Genomic DNA, 22,338 nt, shown 5'->3' on the forward strand with positions numbered 1-22,338 from the left:
TCACTTTTTTGCTTTGAATGGAATTTCTCTCTGACAGAAAAAATATTTCAAAATGTTCTCCTTCATACAAATCATCACTATTACAACCACTTTTTGTATACTAGTATCAGAATCATAATTCCAACCTAGGGATGTGCATCATTACTCGACCTTAAGATTAAAAGTTGCTATGCTTTTGAAGAATGCGATTAACATCTTCAAATGGCTCTCATATGGAATATTTTTTGGACAATGTTTGGCTATATTGATGAAATTGTTCTTGATTTTGCCTGTTTTCTCACTGTTTTCTAACTTTAAACCAGTCGGACAGTCAAGTTTAAACTTCTATTTAAACGTCATGGAAATCAGTCCTGAGGTGTATCCCTGTTCCTCCGTCTCAGTTCAGCCAATCCATCACACAAGGTCGGTAGCGTGAACATCAGAGTTCATTGCTCGTTCTGTCTTTGCTAATTTCCTGCCTGCCTGGTTGTTACATACAGCAACCATCCACACAGACTGGAACTCTGTTTGCTGAGCCTCTCCAAAGTTTAAGTATTAGCTTTGTAATTAAATATGGGGAGGAGAGGAGAGCTTCAGAGTTGTACAGTAGTTTCCCATGGCCTGCCAGAATAAGAAACATACCGTGGGTTAGCCTTTGTGCATTACATGTGTGATCTAGTTATGAGGCCTCGAAGGTCAGTTTTTATGTCTCAGCCCGGCTGTTTATACTCCTGTCCATCATCCGTCATGTCTGAACACACACAGAAGGACAAAAGGATCATTTTGAGACGTTTGGTTTTTCTGGTAAAGAAAACACTCTCCGCTCTGATTGACGTGTGATGTGCTTTAGGTCTAATTCCTGTCCAGCTTTTGATTATTTAGAGTTTCCATTTGATTTCTCCTCAGTTGAACAGGTCCTGTAGCCACTCTGAGGCATCCTCTTGTTCTCTCCTGCATGCTCCATTCCACAACAGTCACGGCTAATCCTCGGAGACTAGTCGGTGTCGACTGTGTTTGCCTTGCATCTCCGATTACACTTCCTGGTTCATTGTGAAGGATGGGTCTGAGTACTCATGTACTCGTGAAATATGCAAACCAACAATGGAGATAACCAAATGTTAAAATCCATGAAGATTTTTTTTACGAGCAGTGCTATTGGTATCTGTGCTTCACAGTGTTTTTGCATTAAACCTCCATCCCTCCTGTGGTTCTCTGTGTCTGGCTGCATATCTGCGGTACCTGCTCTGCTCTTGTTATGAAAGGCATGGAAGAAATGGCATCCGAGTTGGGATTTGGAAGGTTTCCTAAATCAAATAGCTTGGCAAGTGCTGGCAGGCAGCTCTAATCAACAATGTTTGACACCCATAAGCAAGCTGGGCACAGGCTCAGACTCCCTTGAAGCCGTTACGACTGTGACTTTCATAAGAAGGACCTTTGTCGTCAGTAAATACTCCCCTGAGTCGTATCGGAGGGAGATTTTCAGTTAATTTTTGCGCTGCACTTTGAATCCAATCCATTTGAAATCCCCCTGTCATGGTTGGAGCAGGTCTAATGTGGGCCAGTAGATTCAGTAATGTAACAGGGCTCAGATTCAGTTAAGCCTAGAGCTGTGTATCGCCACTGATTTCACAAATCAATTTGATTTCTGATTTGATATGGATTCTGTAAGGGATATTTCAGTTACGATATCAATTTTACTCGGTTATGAAAAAGACTCAGAAGTAATGCTGTAAATTGTACAAAGAACCCTCTGACATTATGCATTATTAAAGATATAACTGTTTACATCAAGAATATAATGAAATGGTGCCAGAGATTTTGCTTCAGATCTGCCCATGGAGAAATAAATGAGATATTATTATGATTTTATACATCTAATTATTCAAAATGCTGTAGCCAAAGAACAAGAAAGTAACGGTGTACTGTAGCTCTGTATATTTAAACAAAAGACAATAATGCATTATTTCCTGAGAAATGAACAAGGATCTCGCAATGTTAAAGAAAGTGAGAAAAAAATCCTGAATCTGTCCCTTTTTGTGGTTCTGCACCAAACTTAATAGGGTCTATTCTGGGCCGAGACTCATCCTCCATCCAAGTTTTGTGGAAATGTGTTGAGTAGTTGTGTAATACTGCTGACAAACCAACAAACCAACAAAAGTTCACAAAGTTCATCTGGAATGCACCATGAAGTCCCTGTCCTTGTGTTGTGTGGAGAACAGAGGACAGACACTGACACCAAAACGTGATGGAGTCTCTCAGCATAGATTTTAATTACATGACTGTTACACAAAACAAACGTTTACCCGCCAGTGTGATGGATTGCATTCAGAGATTTATTCACCAAGTGGAAAATCCAACTGCGTTTGGCTCTTGGCAGGTGTTAATTTTGGATGCTCATCCACAGGAAACAGCATATTAAAAGATCGATCTCAGCAATTTTAGGAATTTGCTCATTCAGTTGAATCCCTGACCTCTTTATGCCCTCGCTTTTTTGGGCAGAATTAAGGGTTTCCTTGGCAGAGCACAGTGGGTATTAATCTTGGAGTACGACCTCTGACCTGCAATCACTTCAGCCTTTTAGGTTACATAATTTGATGAGGTCAAGTGGAGGTGGTCATGACTTCTTAGCTGTTTCTTTTCTTTGATTAAAGCACATATTATCCTGATTAACTCTTTCTTCATAGATACCTGGAAGGCTCTTGTTATGAAGAAACGTACTTAGATGGTAAGATTCCAAGTGAAAAAGGCATGAAGTACTTTTTAAATAGCCTCAACTGTATAAAGAGAGGATCCATCTGAAAGGTAATTAATGCTTTACTGGAAGCTTGCAGTGGTGAGACAGGAAGGACAGAGAAGATGACACATGTTACCAGAGGATGCTGCGTGCACATGCTGTACTTTGTTTTTCCAGGAGGTCACAGACGTGATGCATTTGACTGAGAACATGATGGTTTTTTTCCGTTGTGTCGCATATTAATGTGTCAGTCTGTTCAGCGTTTAAGAGAGGACGACGAGGAGTTCATGTGTTTACTGGCTCAGAGGCTGATCCGGTTGCTGGAGTCAGTTGTGGGAGCTCACATGAAGTGCTCAGCTGCACCGTACTGTCAGGAGCAGACGTGATTCAAAAGCCAGATGGTTTGGAGACGGTCTCTGCCAGAAGCAAGTCGAGTTTCAGTCAACAAATGTTTGTGCACCCTGTGAGGCTTTTGTCCGCTGATGTGAATAGACTCACAACTATCTCCAGTCCTGCAGGCTGATCCTGTGTATGTGAGCAGCAGAACTAAGCCTCGTGGTTTGCATAGGGGGGATAATGAATATATCTGGACAATAATATCACATATCAAAGAGCGGGACACGGCTATTCATCCACCTTGTTGACTTTAGCTTCACGTGTGTGATCATTCTGTTGACACATAGTGATAATGTTTGGAGTGACAAGCCGTTATTACTGTCATTTCAGGTAATTATATTTCTGCCAGTTTTTTTGATCTCCTGGATCAGACAAACATGCTTTCTGCGCTGGTGTTTACAGGCTCGAGTCTTGATGATACCTCGCAGACTTAGCTCACAAAGTTTTTGACCCAAGGCTCTGAATTCCCTTCTTTCATTTACAGCTACGGTTTACAGGCAGACGCAGCAATGATGAGCACCCCCGACAAAGCTTCAGTCCTTTTGAACTATGAATAAAAAGAATCTGTTTGAAGAAGTCACTGTTGGATGCTGTTGAGTACATGGGAGAACAGCCCCATTTTTTTTTCCTTCATCTTGCTCGCACCTTAATTATTATGCACAGCTGTCTCTCTCTCTCTCTCTCTCTCTCTCTCTCTCTCTCTCTCTCTCTCTCTCTCTCTCTCTCACACACACACACACACACACACACACACACACACACACACACACACACACACACACACACACACACACACACACACACTCGTTGAGTGAGAAGAGGCATCACCCCTGGGACTTGCTTATGTGGTTCAGACTTTGTATCATAATTGGGTTACCCAATTATTGAGATCAAGATAACTCTGAGTACAAGATAATGTTAGGATAATTATTATTTTTTATCATAGCTTAATCTGTTTAGACTTTGATTAATCAACTAATCGTTAATAGTCTATAAAATGATTGCGTAGAAATTGTGTGGAATGCCTGTCCATTAGCCAGGCCTACATCTTGAAATAGTAGAAAACCCAAAGATATTGAATTCACAACAATATAAAACACAGGAAAGCAGTATGCTCCTGCATTTGTGAAGCATAGACCAACAAAGGTTTGGCATTTTTGCCTTTGAATTTGGTAGATTTTTATTGTCTGCTTTTAATGCATAGTTTGATACCATTCTCATTACTGTCTATTCAGTATAAAGGTACAGCCAGGAGGCAGCTAGCTTAGCTTAGCCTAGCGTACAGACTGAAGGCAGGGGGAAACACCTAGCTTGGCTCTATTAAAAGGTTAGTTAAAGTTAAATTTCGACGTTTGTTTCTCCATGTCTCTAATCCTCATTCTATGCAAAGCTAAGGTAATGGTGTCAGGACTGCGGCTTCATTCAGACAGGTATCTCATAAATCTACTCATCTCAGTCTTGGCAAGAAAGCTAAAACACGTTTTTCCTTAAAATTGAGAGCTTTTTTCTGTGTTGTGTGTCTGTGATGGTTGTGAACTTTTCCGAAATGCTGTGCACATAATGACCTTCCAAATTATGGAAAAATATGAGTTAACTACTTTTGTTGTCAGCATGATCTATTTGGAGCTAGCGGGCAGCCCATGAATAGACCACACCTGCTGCTGCATTTCTCTCTAATTAGCACTGTAGTCAAACTGTGATATAACCATCACCAGGGACTGTCATGATGGCTGCAAGAGGGATGTTAAGGTGATCATTAACTGTCAAGAACAAAGACACAACGGTTGATTTACAGCAACCAAGAAAAAAATTGTCAAACAGTCAAGTCCAGCTGTTACTGCATGTTTTTAGAACTGGTAAATCAGGTGTGGTCAAAATGTTCTGCTTGCAAATCCATTATTGTGAAGGTATCCAGCGCTTAGGCTGTAACATCACATTGCATCCTGCTCTCTGTGCCGCTCTCTCTCTGCCAAGTCTCCTGATGGATGAGAGGAGGAGACAGGCGGAGATATTACTTTCATCTCTAGGGTGTTCTCTGAGCATCAGTCATCCCTGAGCTGGAGACTGACGGAGGAGAGCATCGCTATTTCAGGAGACACACACCGACACAGACACAAGCTCACAGTCAGCTCAGTCATCTATTCGATGCCACTCTGGCTGGGAAGAAACTTGTTTACATGACGGCACCAAACTCTCAAGACTGTCGGTATGCTGTTGTCGTGCTTTGGACACCATGTTTTTGTCATTCTTTGGTGCTTTTATGTATTTTTATGGTCTGTGGCTTTGATGAAAAGGAAATTAAATGCAGGCAAAATAAAAACATGGAATAATACGGCATCCCAGATTGTTTTCCCATCGTGACCAAACTATTGTTTTCTTATTTGCAGTCTGTTATTTATCACTACTGGTAGTGACAGCGTGTACACAGCACATTAAAGCAGTGCTGTCTAACGTGTAGCCTAGTGGCCTAATCTCTGGCTCTATTTTTAGATTAGAGGATGATGTAATACAACCAGTTAAAAAAGCAAACACATGCTGTTTGTGTTTGTGTTTGTGTTTGTGTGCAAACGGGGGGGGGGGGGGGGGGGCGCTGTGTGTGTAAGGATTTGCATGCATGTGTGAATTCTGTGAATGTGTGAAATCCTGCAGCTCATCCAGATGTCAGGAGATTACGCTGAGCCGAAGCTGTTTTGATTTTTCGTCTTTTTAGCATCCACCTAAATCTGGTTGCTCTCATTTTTAGTGTTGTAGAAGGAATTAGGAAATAGCAGCGTAGTTCACAAACATTTCCCCCCACCACTTGATGCTATTAATGTCACATTGCTACTCTAGTAATCCAGGTCTGTGTGATAATCCTTCATGTGTTTGTTCTCTCCGGTGCAACATTTCCTGGTTAGTGGGCATATGGCTCCCTGCAGGTGGCTACTATTATTCAAATTATTGGCCACGTTTAATGTTCCCAGTAAGCTGGGTCAGGGTGTAGCATGTCACAGCAGACCTGCCTGAGCCGCTCCGTCTCTGGACATCACACACAACGACATACTGTGACACAGCATGTCAGTCAGCAGTCACACTCCCATTTCCTTTCAGGGCCTCAAAGTGTGTTAGATATTTACTGCTAGCTTTCTCACATGTGTGCTATAAAAGGCTATAGTATCTTCTCATCTGGCTTCATGGCTTTTGATGTGTCGCCATAAACTGAGGGTTTTAACAGAAAAATAAAAAGCCGACAGAGGGAATCACCTGCGAGTAACTGATTGAAGTCAGCCCTCGCAAAAAAGGTTTGATTTCACCATGAAGTGAATTATTGCCCATCTGAGACCATTCCTGCTCTAATTGATGTCTTCTTTTTAACTGTGGTTCCATTTGAACGAGGATTTTGAAATGACCTGCTTTCCTCTGCTGTGCCTCATAAAACAGTCTCAGTGCGGATGAATTGTGATCTCTTTGTTTATCTTCTGTCACTGAAGTTGAAAACTTTTGACTTGGGTCAAAGAGCAGAGTGAAGGAATCCAGGGCAGAATTTTTTAGACTTTAGCTTTAAGATGCTCCCGACAGTGTTTTTGGTGTGGATTAAATTACAGTTTGTCAGCTGGTGTCATACAGATTACAGACTGGTTGCTGATTGTAAAGCTTTTCAGAGAAACTCCCACGTTTGAGAGACCCCTTTGAATCAGCCACCTGGGCTTCACTCATAAGTAGAGCAACTACTAGTCAATTGAATTATCAGTTGATAGAAACTAAACAGGCAACTCTTTTGTTAGTCAATTCATGGAACAGTTGTTATTGCACTTACCAGTTGATCTGATGCGATACTTTTTGAACTTTCAAGGATTTTTTTTTTTGCATGGAAGCACTTGACACTAATACTGTGGCCCATTTCTGTGTAAAACATACCCTGCTACTGTCTGGGTTTCCAGCAGTTGCTGGATAAAGAAACTGCAAGCCTGACTGCATCTCAGTCTGCTCTGCAGTCAGCCGCAGCATCCTGCATCCTTGTGGAGATAAACAGGAACAGGCTTCACATGGCTGCTCACTATTTGAGTGATGTTTATGTATTTGCCTTGCCTATTCTCCATCCCCCGGTCATTATTATTGACAAGAGCATTAAGAACCAATCGACTGAGTCATTTGTACTGAACATTGGCTGTTTCCTGTGACACCCAGTCGATCAGAGGATCCCTTTTTGTCATACAAAGGGACTCGTGCTGGACAGTGTTTTGCATATAAACTACTAAAATAATACTATGGGGTGGTCTGTCACACATACATTACCACAGACCACAGCTCCTGCAGGTGCAGATGGAGCTTACAGCTTGCATTATTTTAATATTTTCTGAGGCAATACTCAAGGCCATGTGTGTTCACTCGTAGAAGAAATGATGTAGCGGGTTATCTAAATGCTTGTGTTGGAAGAGGCGCTTTCCGTCTGCGCTGGCACTGCATCCCTCAGCCCTGATCTGACCGACTGAGGCCGAGCCAAACTCAGAGCCGGCTGTTTTCACTGCAGTGAGGAGCTGGCAGGGTGTGTAAAGGAGGCCAGCTGACCTCTGTACCTGCCTCCCTTTCATCGTGTGTTGCCACTGGTACTGGGACTACATTGGTTTTCATGAAGTAGCACAACATCCTGGACAGTGGAGTACAAAGCTAATGTTTTTACAGAGAAAGTGGCAGTGTAGATAATCACGTGTGTTCCTCATAGGGCTGGGCAATATAACCTTAGAATATAACAATATTTTTAGGCTATATCGTAACAAATGCTAGGACTGGGCAATATGGATACAATCAATCATAGTGCTATGGACCAAACATCTCAATGTTGATATTGCATCAATATTGTAGGGATGACTATTTGTACGCTTACAAAATATTAACACAACAAGATGTTTGATGATCATCAGTAATGTGGATGTAATGATGATATAATGAAGTGGTTAAAGGCAAATATTAGAAATGAAATCACTTTAATGTAAAGTGTAATGTAAACATTTTCATTGATTGCACCAGTGCACCTGAGATTAAGAGCTTTACTCTTTAAATGATTGAGATTATTGCAGTTTTTTCTTGCATGTGATTTAAGTGAAGTAAAACATGTTTCCATCTTTTTCTTGTTTACAATCATTTACATAATGTGTTAAGAAATTAAGTTAAAATGTATTATCAGCTGCACCTAAATTATGTGCTTGTGCACCTAAATGAAAAGTTAGGCGCACCGGTGCAACCAGTGTGAAAACTCAGTCTGGAGTCCTGTCTAATCTTAAAGGAATAGGTTGACATTTTGGGAAACACACATTCAGTTTCCTACAAAGTGTTAGATGAGAAAATTGATACCTATCTAACGTATGTACAACAAATATGAAGCTTAGCTTGGGGAAATTGCAAGTCTTGTTCTGTCCAAAGATAACAAAATCTGCCTAACAGCACCCCTCAAAGTCACTAGTTAACATGTTAGGCTATATCTTGTGTGTTTAATCTGTACAAAAACGGAGGTAATAGCATGTTGTTAGTGAGTTTTAGCTGTGCTGCTCAGATCTTGTTACAGACAGAGCCTCCCCTTGTTGAGCTAACAGTCTCCTGGCAGTAGCTTCCCATCATATACTGCAGTGTGAACATGTGTTTCCCAAAATGTGAAACTATTCATTCATTTAATATTATTTATTTTCCTAACTGGCTCTAATGCTTGTGACTATCTTTCTACACGTTCAGTGGCAGAAAGATGTTCCTTAGATTTGCTGAGCCATTGTAAGGCCCGTAACAAGCAAAGCAAGTTCTGGTTCATTGCCCCGGGGGAGCTCATGCAAACCACAGCCACTGCTGGGCTGAAACGTATTATTCAGCAAGTAGACTAGATCAAACAAGGTCTTTTTTTCTTCTTTCATCAATAGCACTTTTGTCGTAGCGCTTTGCAGTATTTCTTTAATCCCCTTCTTTTCCATTATCTTTCCTTTTTACACTCGCACTGATGTTATGTAACGCCGACCTTTTAAAGGCTGCTCATGCTCAAGACATTCCAGTCATGACAGCTGACTGAGCCACGGACGCCCAACAACATGAGTGATCTCGTCCCCCTGGGGGTGAAAAGGCAGAACACATAAAGTAGCTCGGCTGCAAGTCGAAGCAGGTGAAGCGACCGCAAATGTCAACTCTCGCTCAGTGTATACACAAGAAGAGAGAGCAAACCACGGTCCATGCACTGTGGATGAAATGGTCAGCTCTATCTGGCTTCTTCACACATTTACATTTTCTTGAATGACCAGGTTTGTGTTTATTTTGTTTTGGGATGATGTGGATGTTTCCTGTGTCTGGAGTCTGCCTGGAGTGATTAGTGCCACACGGACATAGGCACACACTTGTGCCCTGCCTGTTTCCTGTTTGACTTTGTGTGGGTTCAGTGCCTTTCCTGTGTCCGGCACCATTATTCCTAGACAGATAAGAGGTTGTTTGCGGTCATGTTGCTGCAGAAGAATGACTAGAAGACCTTAAATGACCTGGTTTTTATCCTCAATTGCTACTTTGACTGCTTATCTGACCGGCTGTCATATGTATGGTTGTCTAATTAGTGAAGATCAGGATGCATTTCAGCCATTTCTGCTTGGTTCCTAGCATCTAATTAAGGTTTTTGTTTATGCTGGATTGGACAGTGTTGATATTATTCAAGCATTCCAAAGCTGTAATCTTGGAAGTGTGATTTTCTGTCCAATTTTGACCTGTCGCAATGTTTTATACTGTACCAAACCTGCTACAGAGGGCTGAACTATCTTCTGATTTATTTCTGACAGAATGAAGATGCCTGAGGCTGGTAGTTAGACCCCACCCCCCCCACCAGAGAGAGCGTGTTCCAGGGCTGGGGCTGGACCCAGAGACCCCTGTCTTGGGGGTGAAGGGCCCTCACAGCCCTGTGTGAGTCCGGACCATGGGGGATGGAGGCGCCGGTGCAACTGGAGGAGGAGATGGGGTGAACCGGTCCCATGTCCTGTTCGACAACTTCGTCCAGGCCTCCACCTGTAAGGGCACGCTCAAGGCCTTCCAGGAGCTGTGTGACCACCTGGAGGTCAAGCCCACCGAGTCCAGGATCTTCTATCACAAGCTCAAGTCCAAACTCAACTACTGGAAGGCCAAGGCGCTCTGGGCAAAGTTAGACAAGAGGGCCAGCCTGAAGGAGTACAAGAAGGGCCGTGCCTGTGCCAACTCAAAGGTAAGCCCGGATTATTACGGACTGTATGATTCATTTAAGAGCCGCTCTGCTTGTTGGTGTCTCCAGTTCAGCGGGAGCTAAAATTTCATCCGCAATGTCAAGGAATCATGTAATGTGATGCTCATGTTTACCAGCCACACTGGTGTGTGATTGTTTTATGTGAAAGGACACTGCAGGGATTAACCAACTAATAAGATGTCCTATGTTCTGTTCTGTTCTGTTCTGTTATGTTCTGTTCTGTTATGTTATGTGCGGAAGCCAAAGAACTGCCATACTTGCAATTATTTTTTGAATACTTTACCTTCAGTTCACAAGTTATTTCATTACAGAAAACAAGTTTTGTAATCAGTGTTCAGGAATATGCCACCATGGTGGCTGAAAATGTAAATTCAAGGACACATCGTTTTACTAAATCTACAGTAATACGGACGACCATTCAAACACACATCAATGTGGGAAGTTTGTTTTCCAGCTTCCGTCTGCAAATGAGAATTCTTTTGGGTGTAGCCTACGAGACAGGATCACATTTGCTTAAAAACATTCAAAGTCACAAACCCGATCCACCGAGCAGTGTGTGTATGTGTGTGACAGTCCTCTCTTATGAATCCTATGAAGTTGTTTTCTTGTGATAGATTATCTCGAGAAACCGAGCTTGGTACATTAAGAGGACAAAAATAATGAACTCGTAATTTCGAGATAACAGCATTTTAAAAAAGTAATTGTAAGCATGGTTGTTCTCGGCTTCAGTAATTATGTTATCTTACTTCTCTTGCCTTTTATTAGTACGGAAGCCCTAAAGGGCCATGCATTCATACATTTTATTTTCTCCGTTTTCCCGTGATAACGAGTTAATTTCATTTGTTTTCTCGAGATCTCAAGTTACTATCTCGAAATAACAACTGCCGTTTTCCCGAGATAACGGGATAATTTTCTCGAGATCTCGAGATAACGAAACTTTGTTTTCCCGAGATAACGATATAATTAATTCGAGATCTCGAGATAATGGCTGTGATATGATAGGCCTGAGATTATGGAGACACACTAATGTGTATATTATCTGTAATAGCGAGGCATAATGCTATTTCAGCCTGTGTCAGGCCTGGATTGAAAAGATGTGACGTGGTGATCGATATGCTCCTGCTCCTCTGACATTGCTACACTGAATGATGTTTCCTGCTATGATATAATATACTACACTATCGTTTTGTTTTCTCAAGATCTCGAATTGATTATCCCGTTATCTCGGGAAAACGGCAGTTGTTATTTTGAGATAATAACTCGAGATCTCGAGAAAACAAATGAAATTAACTCGTTATCAGGGGAAAACGGAGGAAATAAAATTTATGAATGCATGGCCCTTTAGGGCTTCCGTAGATTAGCTTATTTAGCAATGATACTTGTTATTGGCTTCAGACTTATCCTCACTTAAGTTAGCTTTCCTTATCTTATCTTTGCTTATCTTAGCTCATCAACTATTTCCTTTTGTAGATTTGAAATCTCTTCATGTGTTGCATCCCATTATTTGGCAGATGCTTTTGTCCAATACGACTTACAGTAAATGCATTAAAACTCAAACGGAACAATGAGTAGAGACTTATTAGGTGAAAGATGGACTCTGACTCTGCTCTCCTGACTTGGTTCTCCTTGTCTATGGTTGATATCTTTCTTTTAGCTCATCTATAACATCTGTATCTCTCTGTTTTCAGTGTCTGATCATTGGTGCGGGACCATGCGGCTTACGTACAGCCATCGAGCTGGCTTTCCTGGGGGCCAAAGTGGTGCTGCTGGAGAAAAGAGATGCTTTCTCCAGGAACAATGTGCTGCACCTCTGGCCCTTCAGCATCCAGGACCTCAGGGGCCTCGGGGCCAAGAAGTTCTACGGAAAGTTCTGTGCTGGTGCTATCGATCATATCAGTGAGTACAGGAAGTAATTTGATGTGTTGTATGCTTTTGGCAGATGTACATGTGGGTTTTGTAGTTCCAAAGCCATTCAGATGATCTTCCCTCCTCTGTGTTTTATCGCAGGTATCCGTCAGCTCCAGCTAATGCTGCTCAAAATGGCTCTCCTGCTGGGCATTGAGATCCATGTCAACGTAGAGTTCAAGGGTCTCATTGAGCCCCCGGAAGATCAAGAAACGGAAAGTAAGCGAACATGTGTTTCTGTCAGAGGCTTTAATCTGGCTCCGATGATGCATTTCTGTCTGATTACACACACTGTGTTTTCTTAGGGATAGGTTGGAGGGCTGAGGTCCACCCCAGGACACACCCTGTTAACGAGCTGGAGTTTGATGTCATCATTGGAGCAGACGGAAGGAGAAACACGCTACCAGGCAAGTCCCCATGCACTGACTGGGAGAGATGCATTAGAAATGCAGTTTTTCCTTGACTAAACAAGCACTGTTTGTTTTTTTTCTGAGTGGACTTGGAGGTTAGTCACAATGATTATGATCTCACTTGTGTACAGCTGTGGTCGGGTGCCTGACCTCACTCCGCTTCTCATGTATGAATGAGCATTTGTACACATCAGTGCGTGCGTGCGTGCGTGCGTGCGTGCGTGCGTGCGTGTGTGTGTGTGACTGCTGCTGTGTTTTAAATGGTATATGTGACGGCAGAGCAGAATAGGAATTGTTGAATTGGCAGTCTGTTTCCTCTATGAGTGCTGGGGCCTCACACACAGTCACACTGGCAAAGGCAACCCCTGTGGAGTAGAGTACCATGACCCCTCTCTGTACTACTGACTGCTGCATCAATGAAGGGAAGCAGCCGGCTCCCTGTGGGATAACCATGAACTACAATCACACAGCTTGACAAACTAGAAAGCTGTTTATGTTGTCATGATGCAAAACATCTGGTTGCATTTATAGTCTACAGCATGCATTTGCAGGGTTTTATACAGTATGTTGTAAAAGCAGACATAAGCACACGACCCTTGCTTTGTGTTCTGAGGGTTTGCTCTTATTGGAGTCATGGTGTCACAGTTCAAGTCTGTCCGCACATTTTCCTGACCTTGAGTTCTGCCTCTGCATCCTCTCGTAATTTTCCCCAGGGTTTCGACGCAAGGAGTTCCGGGGCAAGCTCGCCATCGCCATCACTGCAAACTTCATCAACAGGAACACGACGGCGGAGGCGAAGGTTGAGGAGATCAGCGGGGTGGCCTTCATCTTCAACCAGAAGTTCTTTCAGGACCTCAGAGAAGCAACAGGTCTGTGGCCGCTCTATTCTGCTACATTGCTATAGCGACTTTATGTTCTTTTCTTTAGGTAACTGTAAAGGTGTTATTGATAACATTCAGCCACTAAGTATGGCATATCATCCTCTCCCTGCCATACCATGTAGGTCAAAAACGCCGTTGTTGTTTGGATCTCCTGCTCCCTCAAGTGGTTGCCACTCTGTTGCACCAGCTAACATTCGCTTACGCTAGCTAGCAAACGTTAAAGATGCTCACACTAACTAATGTTAACATTGCTAGCATTTGAGGACATTAACGTCGCTAGCGAACGTTACATATGGTAGAAATCAGCCATTTTTACGTTTTTTTCCCACAAACTGGCTACTGTCAAGACTCCTGATGCTGACGAAACCACATGACACCATTGGCGTTATACTATTGGATCACAAACCTTGTTAGAAACTGGAACCAACTGTCAGAATTCTCACACAGAGACAAACAAAACAATCATTTTGCACAATTTTAAAATGACTGAATACCAATGTTTTTAAGGAAAAGAGACACTTATTCTGCCCCTTTCTGCAAGCTCTGTAGATGTATTATTTTAAAAAAATGATTTGCCTACATAAAAATGTTTTCATTTATTTTTTAAATTGTAAGATCCACAAGCTATTATCTGAAAGCAATGGATGCTAACTAAGGGATGTTTTTGGTGGGAAAAAGAGATCAACAGGACACATAATCTGTCCTTAGATGACAGTCCCGAATTTGTCAGCTCATCCAATTAAAATGCTTAGAATTAGACCTGATGCCAAGCTTGCCACAGTTTATTGCTGACGTGACGATGTCCCCGGGGCTTTGTGTGCTTTATGTGCTCTGAGACGCGTAATTTCTCCTCTAATGACACCATGGCATCATGACACCATCTATAGCCATAAGGAAACCGATTGTGTTCAGTATGTAACGGTATGTGTTTCTCCTGGACTTTGTAGGTATTGACCTGGAAAACATCGTCTACTACAAGGACGACACGCACTACTTTGTGATGACTGCCAAAAAACAGAGCCTGCTGGAGAAAGGAGTCATTCTGCATGTGAGTGATCAAAGCCAAGCGCTCGTCTCAATGTGGTGTGTGTGTGTGTGTTTGAGAGACAATTGTTGAATCTTATTCTGTCTCCGTGCAGCAGACATGAAGGCTATACTGTATGCACGCACAGACTGACAAAACCAGAAGTCTGTCCCTCTCTTCTGTTCTTGTCTCTTTCATCCCTTCGGTCTTTTATACTCTTTCTGTTTTTGCCCAGTATCAGACTAATGGTCTGACCAAGCCAACAAAAGAACAAACTGCCAACTCAAGCACACTTACTGAGTGTTTGTGTCCTCACTATACACTGTAGTTTCCTTTCCCTGGCTACTTTCCACAGGAAACAGGAAAGACCTTTTTATACGTCTGTCTCCATGTGCTGAAGGTGCGTTATGATTGTGTGGTGGCTTTTGGATTCTAAATTGCTCTTAAATTAGCGTTTTTGCAAACCTAGTCCTGGTCATCACTCTTCTTCAGATAATTTTAGCTGTCTGACATAAGCACAATCATTCTACATATTTCCGTGGATATAAGTAGCCCCTTCACATGTGTGTGCAAGTCTGTGTGTGTTTTCATGGTGAGCTGATGACATTAATGAGACTTTAGTAAACACTGACGTCTGAAGCCGGAGGGGATTTGGAGTACATAGGCACACGTTAATGAAAAGTCGGGAAGTTCCCGTTTAAAACAAAGTCCTCCACAGATCCTTTTATAGCAATGGAATTGACTCAGTCCTGCCCCTTGGAAAGAGGTAGAGGAAGGGTGGAAAGGATGGCAGGAGGGCGGCAAGTCTGCACAGTTCAAGGCAGCGCCGCAAATCTGGAAACAACCCTCGTTCATATCTTCCACTCCCCTGCCCTTCCCCTTGCCCACCATCACAGCAGCAGCAGCCTGGCATTGGACAACCAGCGAGCTTGAAGATGGAAGAATGTGCCTCTCGCCCTCTATGAAAACATGTCACTTTGAAAGCACGCAGTGATTTGATGCTACATGTTGGAGAGACTTGTGAACTTCACAGCTCATTCCACTGAAAGTGCTTGGGCCTCATTAAAGTGCAGTGGAGTCTTAAAGGGGCTGTAACTTCAAATTGTTCTTTATTTCACTGGCTCATTTTTAAGGATTTTTGATATACAGTTCCTTTTTAAGTCTTCAGTATAATATCTTGTTTTACTTTTGTTGTACTGATGCACTGAGAATACTTAACATAGTCTGAATAACTTCTCAAATAAAGGTAGTGTCTGTGTAACTTTGTCACTTAGACCCTTATATCCACCATGAATTGACATACATTCTGTTTGTATTTGGGTAGTAAATCTAAATAATAACACCTCATCACACATCATCTATCTATTTTTTCCTAAATAACTCGGACCTGGTAGATAGACATTTTGTGAGAAAACAAATATTTCTATTGCATCACCGATAGGACACACACTTTTTTTTATAGTGAAACCCCCCCAAAAAGTCTAAAATAAGTAATCGTAAATCATAAGGTCTTCCTGCACAAATAAAGGATAAATAAATGTTGTCTTAGTTTTGGATCTGTAGTATAGACCTTTTTCACAGCAGCCATTTTGACATTAAACAGCAGGGTAAACACAGGTGTTACCAATGACACTAATTAAGATTCTGTTCCATTCAGGTCAAACAGAGTCAAGGTGCTGCTATTGTGCATGTCGGCTTACTAGAAAGTCTCCGCTACACTAAATGGAATGGAACCCTCATTTACTGTCACTAATGAAACCTTTGTTTACCCTCTATTTCATGTCAGTATGGCTGCTGTGAAAAAGGTCTATTTACACACATCGGATTTAACTTGTTTTTGTGGGGGATACAATGTACAATGCCTTCAGCCATGGTGACAGGCTTCATAATAAGTCAGGTAATTAATAAAGGACTGAATGTCAGCGAGCTCGAAAACTTTTTCAAATCAGTCATGTGAGGATATTCAAGATTATCTCCATAATGAAAATTCACCCTGATCGACTTATTGTGTTTTTTATCGTGATCAGTGATTCAAATCTTTTATCGTCCCATTCCTACTGGTAGATCTAATTGTAAAATAGGGTCTTTTATGTCCAATGTAACATTTTATTCTATAAATCAGGGCTCAAACATCTCAATCCAGTCTTTCAGGATTCTGTCTTTTATTTTTTATGTGCAGCTGAGCTATGAAAATAAGTTATTTATGATGTGCCCTGGCCATGTAAATCAGCTTGCAGGTTTCCATTAACCTTGCATGAGCATTGCAAACAAAGGTCCTATCGAAGGTATTTTCAATGCTCTAAATCAGGACACAAGATATATTCAACTTCAGGTAACCATAGTAACAATAGCTCTACCTGATACTGCGTAACCAGTTAATGTTAGATGGACATATAGATATAACTGTATAGATCTAACCATCAGATATACTAACTACAAACAAACTTTGAGAAGTCGATTATAATTTGAACACAGCCTGGCTTGTCTTCCTTTGGGAAGAGACCATGGTGCAGTTACACAACGCCAGACTTGGTTGTGCCTCTTCTCTTGTTTTGGTATGTGTGTCAGGACTGCTTGTCATGTCTCATCCACATTTTAGCTCTCTCTGATAGCAGCCAACAAATTAATTCCATGCTGAGTAAGTGTTGCATTATGGCTTCATTTATTTGAAGCTGCTGATTGTTCAAGCTGTAACTGTTTCATCACATTTCTCTGAACATCTCTGCGTTTATTAGCTTTCATCTTAATGCCACTTCTAATCTCTCTCTTACATCTCTTGTAGGACTACGCAGACACGGAGCTTCTGCTGTCCAGGGCGAATGTGGACCAGGCTGCCCTGCTCTCTTATGCCCGTGAGGCAGCGGATTTCTCCACCAACCACCAGCTGCCCACACTGGACTTTGCCATCAACCACTACGGCCAGCCTGACGTAGCCATGTTCGACTTCACCTGCATGTACGCCTCGGAGAACGCCGCCATGGTGCGCCAACGGCACGGTCACAAGCTCCTGGTGGCGCTTGTGGGCGACAGCCTGTTGGAGGTGAGAAGGAGGGCAGAGGGTTTTAAAGCTCACCACGTTTTACTGTTCTGCACTTGTGAAGTAGTTCTCTGCGTCACACTTCTACCACTTTTTTTATGACCTCGGTTCTTCTGTGGCCATATTTGGTTGTTGAATGTGGTGTTGGCTCTTTGTCTCCAGCCCTTCTGGCCCATGGGCACTGGCATCGCCCGAGGTTTCCTGGCAGCCATGGACTCGGGCTGGATGGTGCGGAGTTGGGCTCAGGGAAAATCTCCTCTCGAGGTGCTGGCTGAGAGGTGAGGGTGTGGAAACACCGATACACACACACACACGTACTCTCTCTTCAAACACACCCTTTTATCTCTAAGTGTTTTACTAGGAAGTGTGCCTGTATGTGATTTGAGGCATCAGTCCCACCTCTGCTAGTACCAACCGGCCCTCATAAGAAATGAATGGAATGTGACTTTTACAATGGTGATATGTTTTATTGATCTATTGTCATTATTACTCCCTATATTTCCCTCCCATCAATAAGAATTTGCTTATTTAGGACATGGGAATATATTATTTTTTTCCTCCTTGCTTTAGGGAGAGTATATACCGTCTGCTGCCCCAGACCACACCGGAAAACGTCAATAAGAACTTCAGCCATTACAGTTTGGATCCTACCACACGTTACCCCAACATTAGCCTTAACTTCCTCAAGCCCAGCCAGGTGAGTTTGAGAGCTAACAAATTACAGGTGCCATGTTTGTCTCTGTAATTTCTTCATCGTACATGTTTAATTTATATTATCAGTCGTACCATTTTTTCCATCCCAATACTGATTCTGATACCTGAACTTTGCATATCCACCGATACAGAGTACTGATCCAATACCAGTGCGTTTCAAAAGACAGATATTGACTGTATAATGATTATTTTAGCTGTATACTACTAACCCTGTATGGATGTAATTTTATGGATGTGCTAGGGTTGGGCTTAAGGTTGGGGATAGTTGTAGATGCATTACTGGGGACGTAGTAGGGTTCCCCTATCTAATAAATAAGGTATGTGGTATTGGATCTGTGCATCGACTCGTGGACTTGGCAATACCCGTTCCAGAATTTTCGGCAGTATTGGAAGCATTTCTGATTCTGCTATCGTTATCGGAGCAACCCTATATCAGTCGAGGAAATCTTTTCTATGAAATGACTAATTTTATGCTTCATTATTTTTAAAGACAAGAAACACAAGTTATGATCATGTACCACATTATCACTGGACTTATCGATACATGGCGATCATGTGTATCTTGCAGATGAGGCACCTATGTGACACAGGGGAGTCCAGGGAAATGCGCATTGAAATTGAGAATGTGATCAACTCATCAACACCCAAGTTGGCCAGGAATGGTTTGTATCTTTTAAATGGTTTTAAAGGAGACTGTAAACTGTTTTAAAATACATTCATCAATGTGCTGATTGATCAGTGTAGGATTTTTTGCTGCAATCACTGTTGCTGAAATGTAATAATGAACTATTTTCACTCTAGACAATTGCCTGCTTGACAAGCAGTTGCAAGGTAACACAAAGTCCAAATGCATGGTGTTGCTTTTTCAGGGATCTCTAATAGTTAACAGTTTTAAAGTTGACCTGCCATGTACTCATGAATGAATAATGTGACATGAATAGTGGAATGATTCAACTGATGGACTGATTGCAGCCTCTGAAACTATTTTTGCGTGCACTAACTCGGTCATTGATACTCTCATTCGAGCTCCCTGGTTCTGTTCAACATTTAAAAGGTTTCCTGTGAGTTCTGCATCCTCTCCTAACCTCTCATTTGCATCCTTTCCCTCCTTTACATCAGTAAAATTTGTAATACTTCCTCATTGGCTGGTTAAAACTGGTACTAACATGGATGATGAGGCCATGGATGACAAAACTTTACGGCCACACGCTCGGCCTTGCCTGACCAAGGCCATGAGATTGCCCAGCAAGAGATGTGTAGTTCTGCCCAGAAACAGTTTATATTTCTTTCCATGTTCAATCCAGATTCTGTTCAACCTGCTGCTTTCACATCAAGCCTGTCATTTTCTCGTTCTGCCACACCAGAATCCATAGCTCGATCTAGTAAGCTGCTGAACTGGTGCCAGAGGCAAACAGAGGGATACAGGAACGTTAACGTGACAGACCTCACTATGTCTTGGAAGAGCGGCCTGGCCCTGTGCGCCCTCATCGACCGATACAGACCGGATCTCATGTGAGTATCTGACACACCACAGACGAGGAGCAAGAAAATATTTGCAAACAAAGTGTTTTCCGTTATGGTTGGAGTGAAAGGGTTAAAACTGCTGCAGTGCCTGGAATAACCGGCCCGCTGTGTTTATGTGAGTTTGTTGGTTACGAATGATGTTTATTGTCTGCTTGGGACTTTGGTTTTGAGTTGTATATCACTATAAATGAGGTGACAGCTACCAGTCATAATGGCCTTATGCATCCCCTCAGGGGGCCCTCCTCATATCCCTGCCTCCCCCCCCTCCCCACACACACATAAACACTGTCTTTAACCGCACATACTCTATAAACAGCACAGTCTCCATCCGCATTGTCTAATGTAGTTTGTTGCTCTCTGGAGGCACCGTGGCAATTATGATTATAAGCTATTAGTGTCTGTGTCCTGCCTGACCTTTACCAAGTAGTGCAGCAGTCGTGCTCTGCTGCCTTTGATTGGCCAGATGATGGGAGGAGGGGAGGGAGAGTGATGAGTGGAGGCACCTTGGGAAAACTGCGTTCACGTGTACGCATGCATAAGACGGATGTTTAAGAGGGATTGAGTGGAGGGCTCACTCTGCGCCTGATGTTCTGATGCTCTTAAATGGACTGTACGTGCAACTGAGATGTATTGATGACCCCTGTTAATGGTATTTTCAGCTGCAGTGTAATGACATTTACAGTAATGCTTTCCACAACATGTACAGGAGCCTGCTGTACAGAAAAGCTTCCTCATTAGTTTTAAATGCAGGCTCACTGTCAGTTCATTTCCATTATACAGTAAGCTTCTGGAGAGTTGAGGGCAGAAAAAAAATGATTTTTTTTCTCAAAATGTGCTGACTCATCCCAAAATGAGACAGATCTTTGGAACATTCTTCATTGATTTGGTGTGCAGGGTAATCAAGAATCACAAGCTACGTCAAAGTTACTGCGTGCAATTCAAAGTGCACATCAGGAGATCACCAATCATGATATCTGGATTGTGTTAAAGAAATTTAAAGCTGCAATAATTAATATCTCTTTATTAACGATCGATCAAACTACAACGTATATTATGAAAGGGGCCACTACTCGTGACAAACACACAGAGAATTACCATCCCTCACTTCTTTGGAGCTTTACTGACAACTTTACTGTTTTCACTCCCATAGCATTGTTTCCAAAAACAATAAGCAGCTATTTTTAGTCTAGAAAGCAACTTTGCTTGCAGAGAGACGATGTTGGGGCTTGGCTGGTGAACATAAGGGAGAATTTAGGAGCTAAAGATTAAAATATTCCTCTCAGTAAGGGAGATATTCCCCTCAGGAGGGGAGATATTCCCCTCAGAAGGAGAGATATTCCCCTCAGGAGGGGAGATTTTTGAAGGAGGTTTTATTTTACAGCACACAACTTTACTGTTTTGTTAGACTCTCCCTGCTCTCACAGCACTGTTTCCAGCAGCAACAGGCAGCTTTTTCGAGAGGAAATGAAGCTGAACACAGCAGAGCATTTAGCAGCTAAACATTCAAATATTTCCCTCAGGAGTTGGTAGAGACCAAAATAGAGCTCGAAGGAGAGTCGTACTTTGCCAGGGGGTCAGAAACCCAACTCCAACTGAATGATTCAGAGCTTGAAAGTGTTTTAGCGTTTTTTTCTTGTTTTGTCACAGCTTTGTTCCCCACGATAAAGCTCTTAAAAACAACTTTACGCTTGCAGAAAGACAAAGCTGGTGATAAGCTGGTGAACATGGTGGAGGATTTAGCAGCTAAAGATCTAGCTATTTCCCATTTAGGAGTTGGTGGAGACCAAAATACAGCTAAAATGGAGAGTTGATGGTGAGAAACCCGACTCCAAATGAATGATATTGTTGCTCCGTGTTTGTTGGATTTTAAAATAAACAACTGTCTGCTGACAAGTTTGAAATATTATCAAATATACACAGTGAATGGTTTTTAACAGAGAATACTGAATAGAATGTAAAACTTGCATATTCATCCTTTATTATGGACACAAAAAATATTAATAAGCATCAAATGTTAATTTAATTTGGTCCTTTTAGATTCTGCTAGTCAAACAACAGAAACACAACTCAATTTGATGGAAACAAATCTGCTATAACCCCGATTCAAAAAAAGTTTGGCTGTGTGTAAAACATAAATACAACAAAATGCAATTATTTGCTCATCTTTTTTTGACATAATACTCAAAATATTTAATGTTGATCTCATCAACTTCACTGATTTTTTAAAAAATATGCTTATTCTGAATTTGATGCCAGCAACATGTTTCAAACACGTTGGCACAGGAGCAGCAACAGACGGTGAAAGTTGTGGAACGTCCAAAACACCTGTTTGGAACATTCCTCATGTAAACAGATTGATTGGTAACAGCTGATCGTATCATGATTGGGTATAAAAGGGTTCACCACTTTGTTACACACACAGATTACAATTACTGAGACGAGTGCTTATTGCTTTATGAGCAATTAACCCTGTTCTGTTCGTCCCTTATCTTTGCTGATGCGTTCACCACACCTATCCCGT

At 42.0% G+C, this 22,338-nt stretch overlaps 1 protein-coding gene across 1 annotated transcript in view; it reads left to right on the forward strand.

Moving 5' to 3' along the window:
• mical3a (microtubule associated monooxygenase, calponin and LIM domain containing 3a) overlaps nt 1–22,338 on the forward strand; it is a 71,730-nt gene that overhangs the window by 7,842 nt on the left and 41,550 nt on the right. Inside the window, exons 2-12 of the mRNA XM_073471496.1 lie at nt 9,889–10,304; nt 12,011–12,218; nt 12,330–12,446; nt 12,533–12,634; nt 13,351–13,506; nt 14,466–14,566; nt 17,325–17,582; nt 17,742–17,857; nt 18,150–18,276; nt 18,862–18,955; nt 19,658–19,805. Coding sequence (XP_073327597.1) covers nt 10,023–10,304; nt 12,011–12,218; nt 12,330–12,446; nt 12,533–12,634; nt 13,351–13,506; nt 14,466–14,566; nt 17,325–17,582; nt 17,742–17,857; nt 18,150–18,276; nt 18,862–18,955; nt 19,658–19,805 — 1,709 coding nt within the window. The 5' untranslated portion in view covers nt 9,889–10,022. The remainder of the gene's footprint in view (nt 1–9,888; nt 10,305–12,010; nt 12,219–12,329; nt 12,447–12,532; nt 12,635–13,350; nt 13,507–14,465; nt 14,567–17,324; nt 17,583–17,741; nt 17,858–18,149; nt 18,277–18,861; nt 18,956–19,657; nt 19,806–22,338) is intronic.

Source organism: Pagrus major, chromosome 8, assembly GCF_040436345.1.
Source record: "Pagrus major chromosome 8, Pma_NU_1.0".
NCBI lineage: Eukaryota > Metazoa > Chordata > Actinopteri > Spariformes > Sparidae > Pagrus > Pagrus major.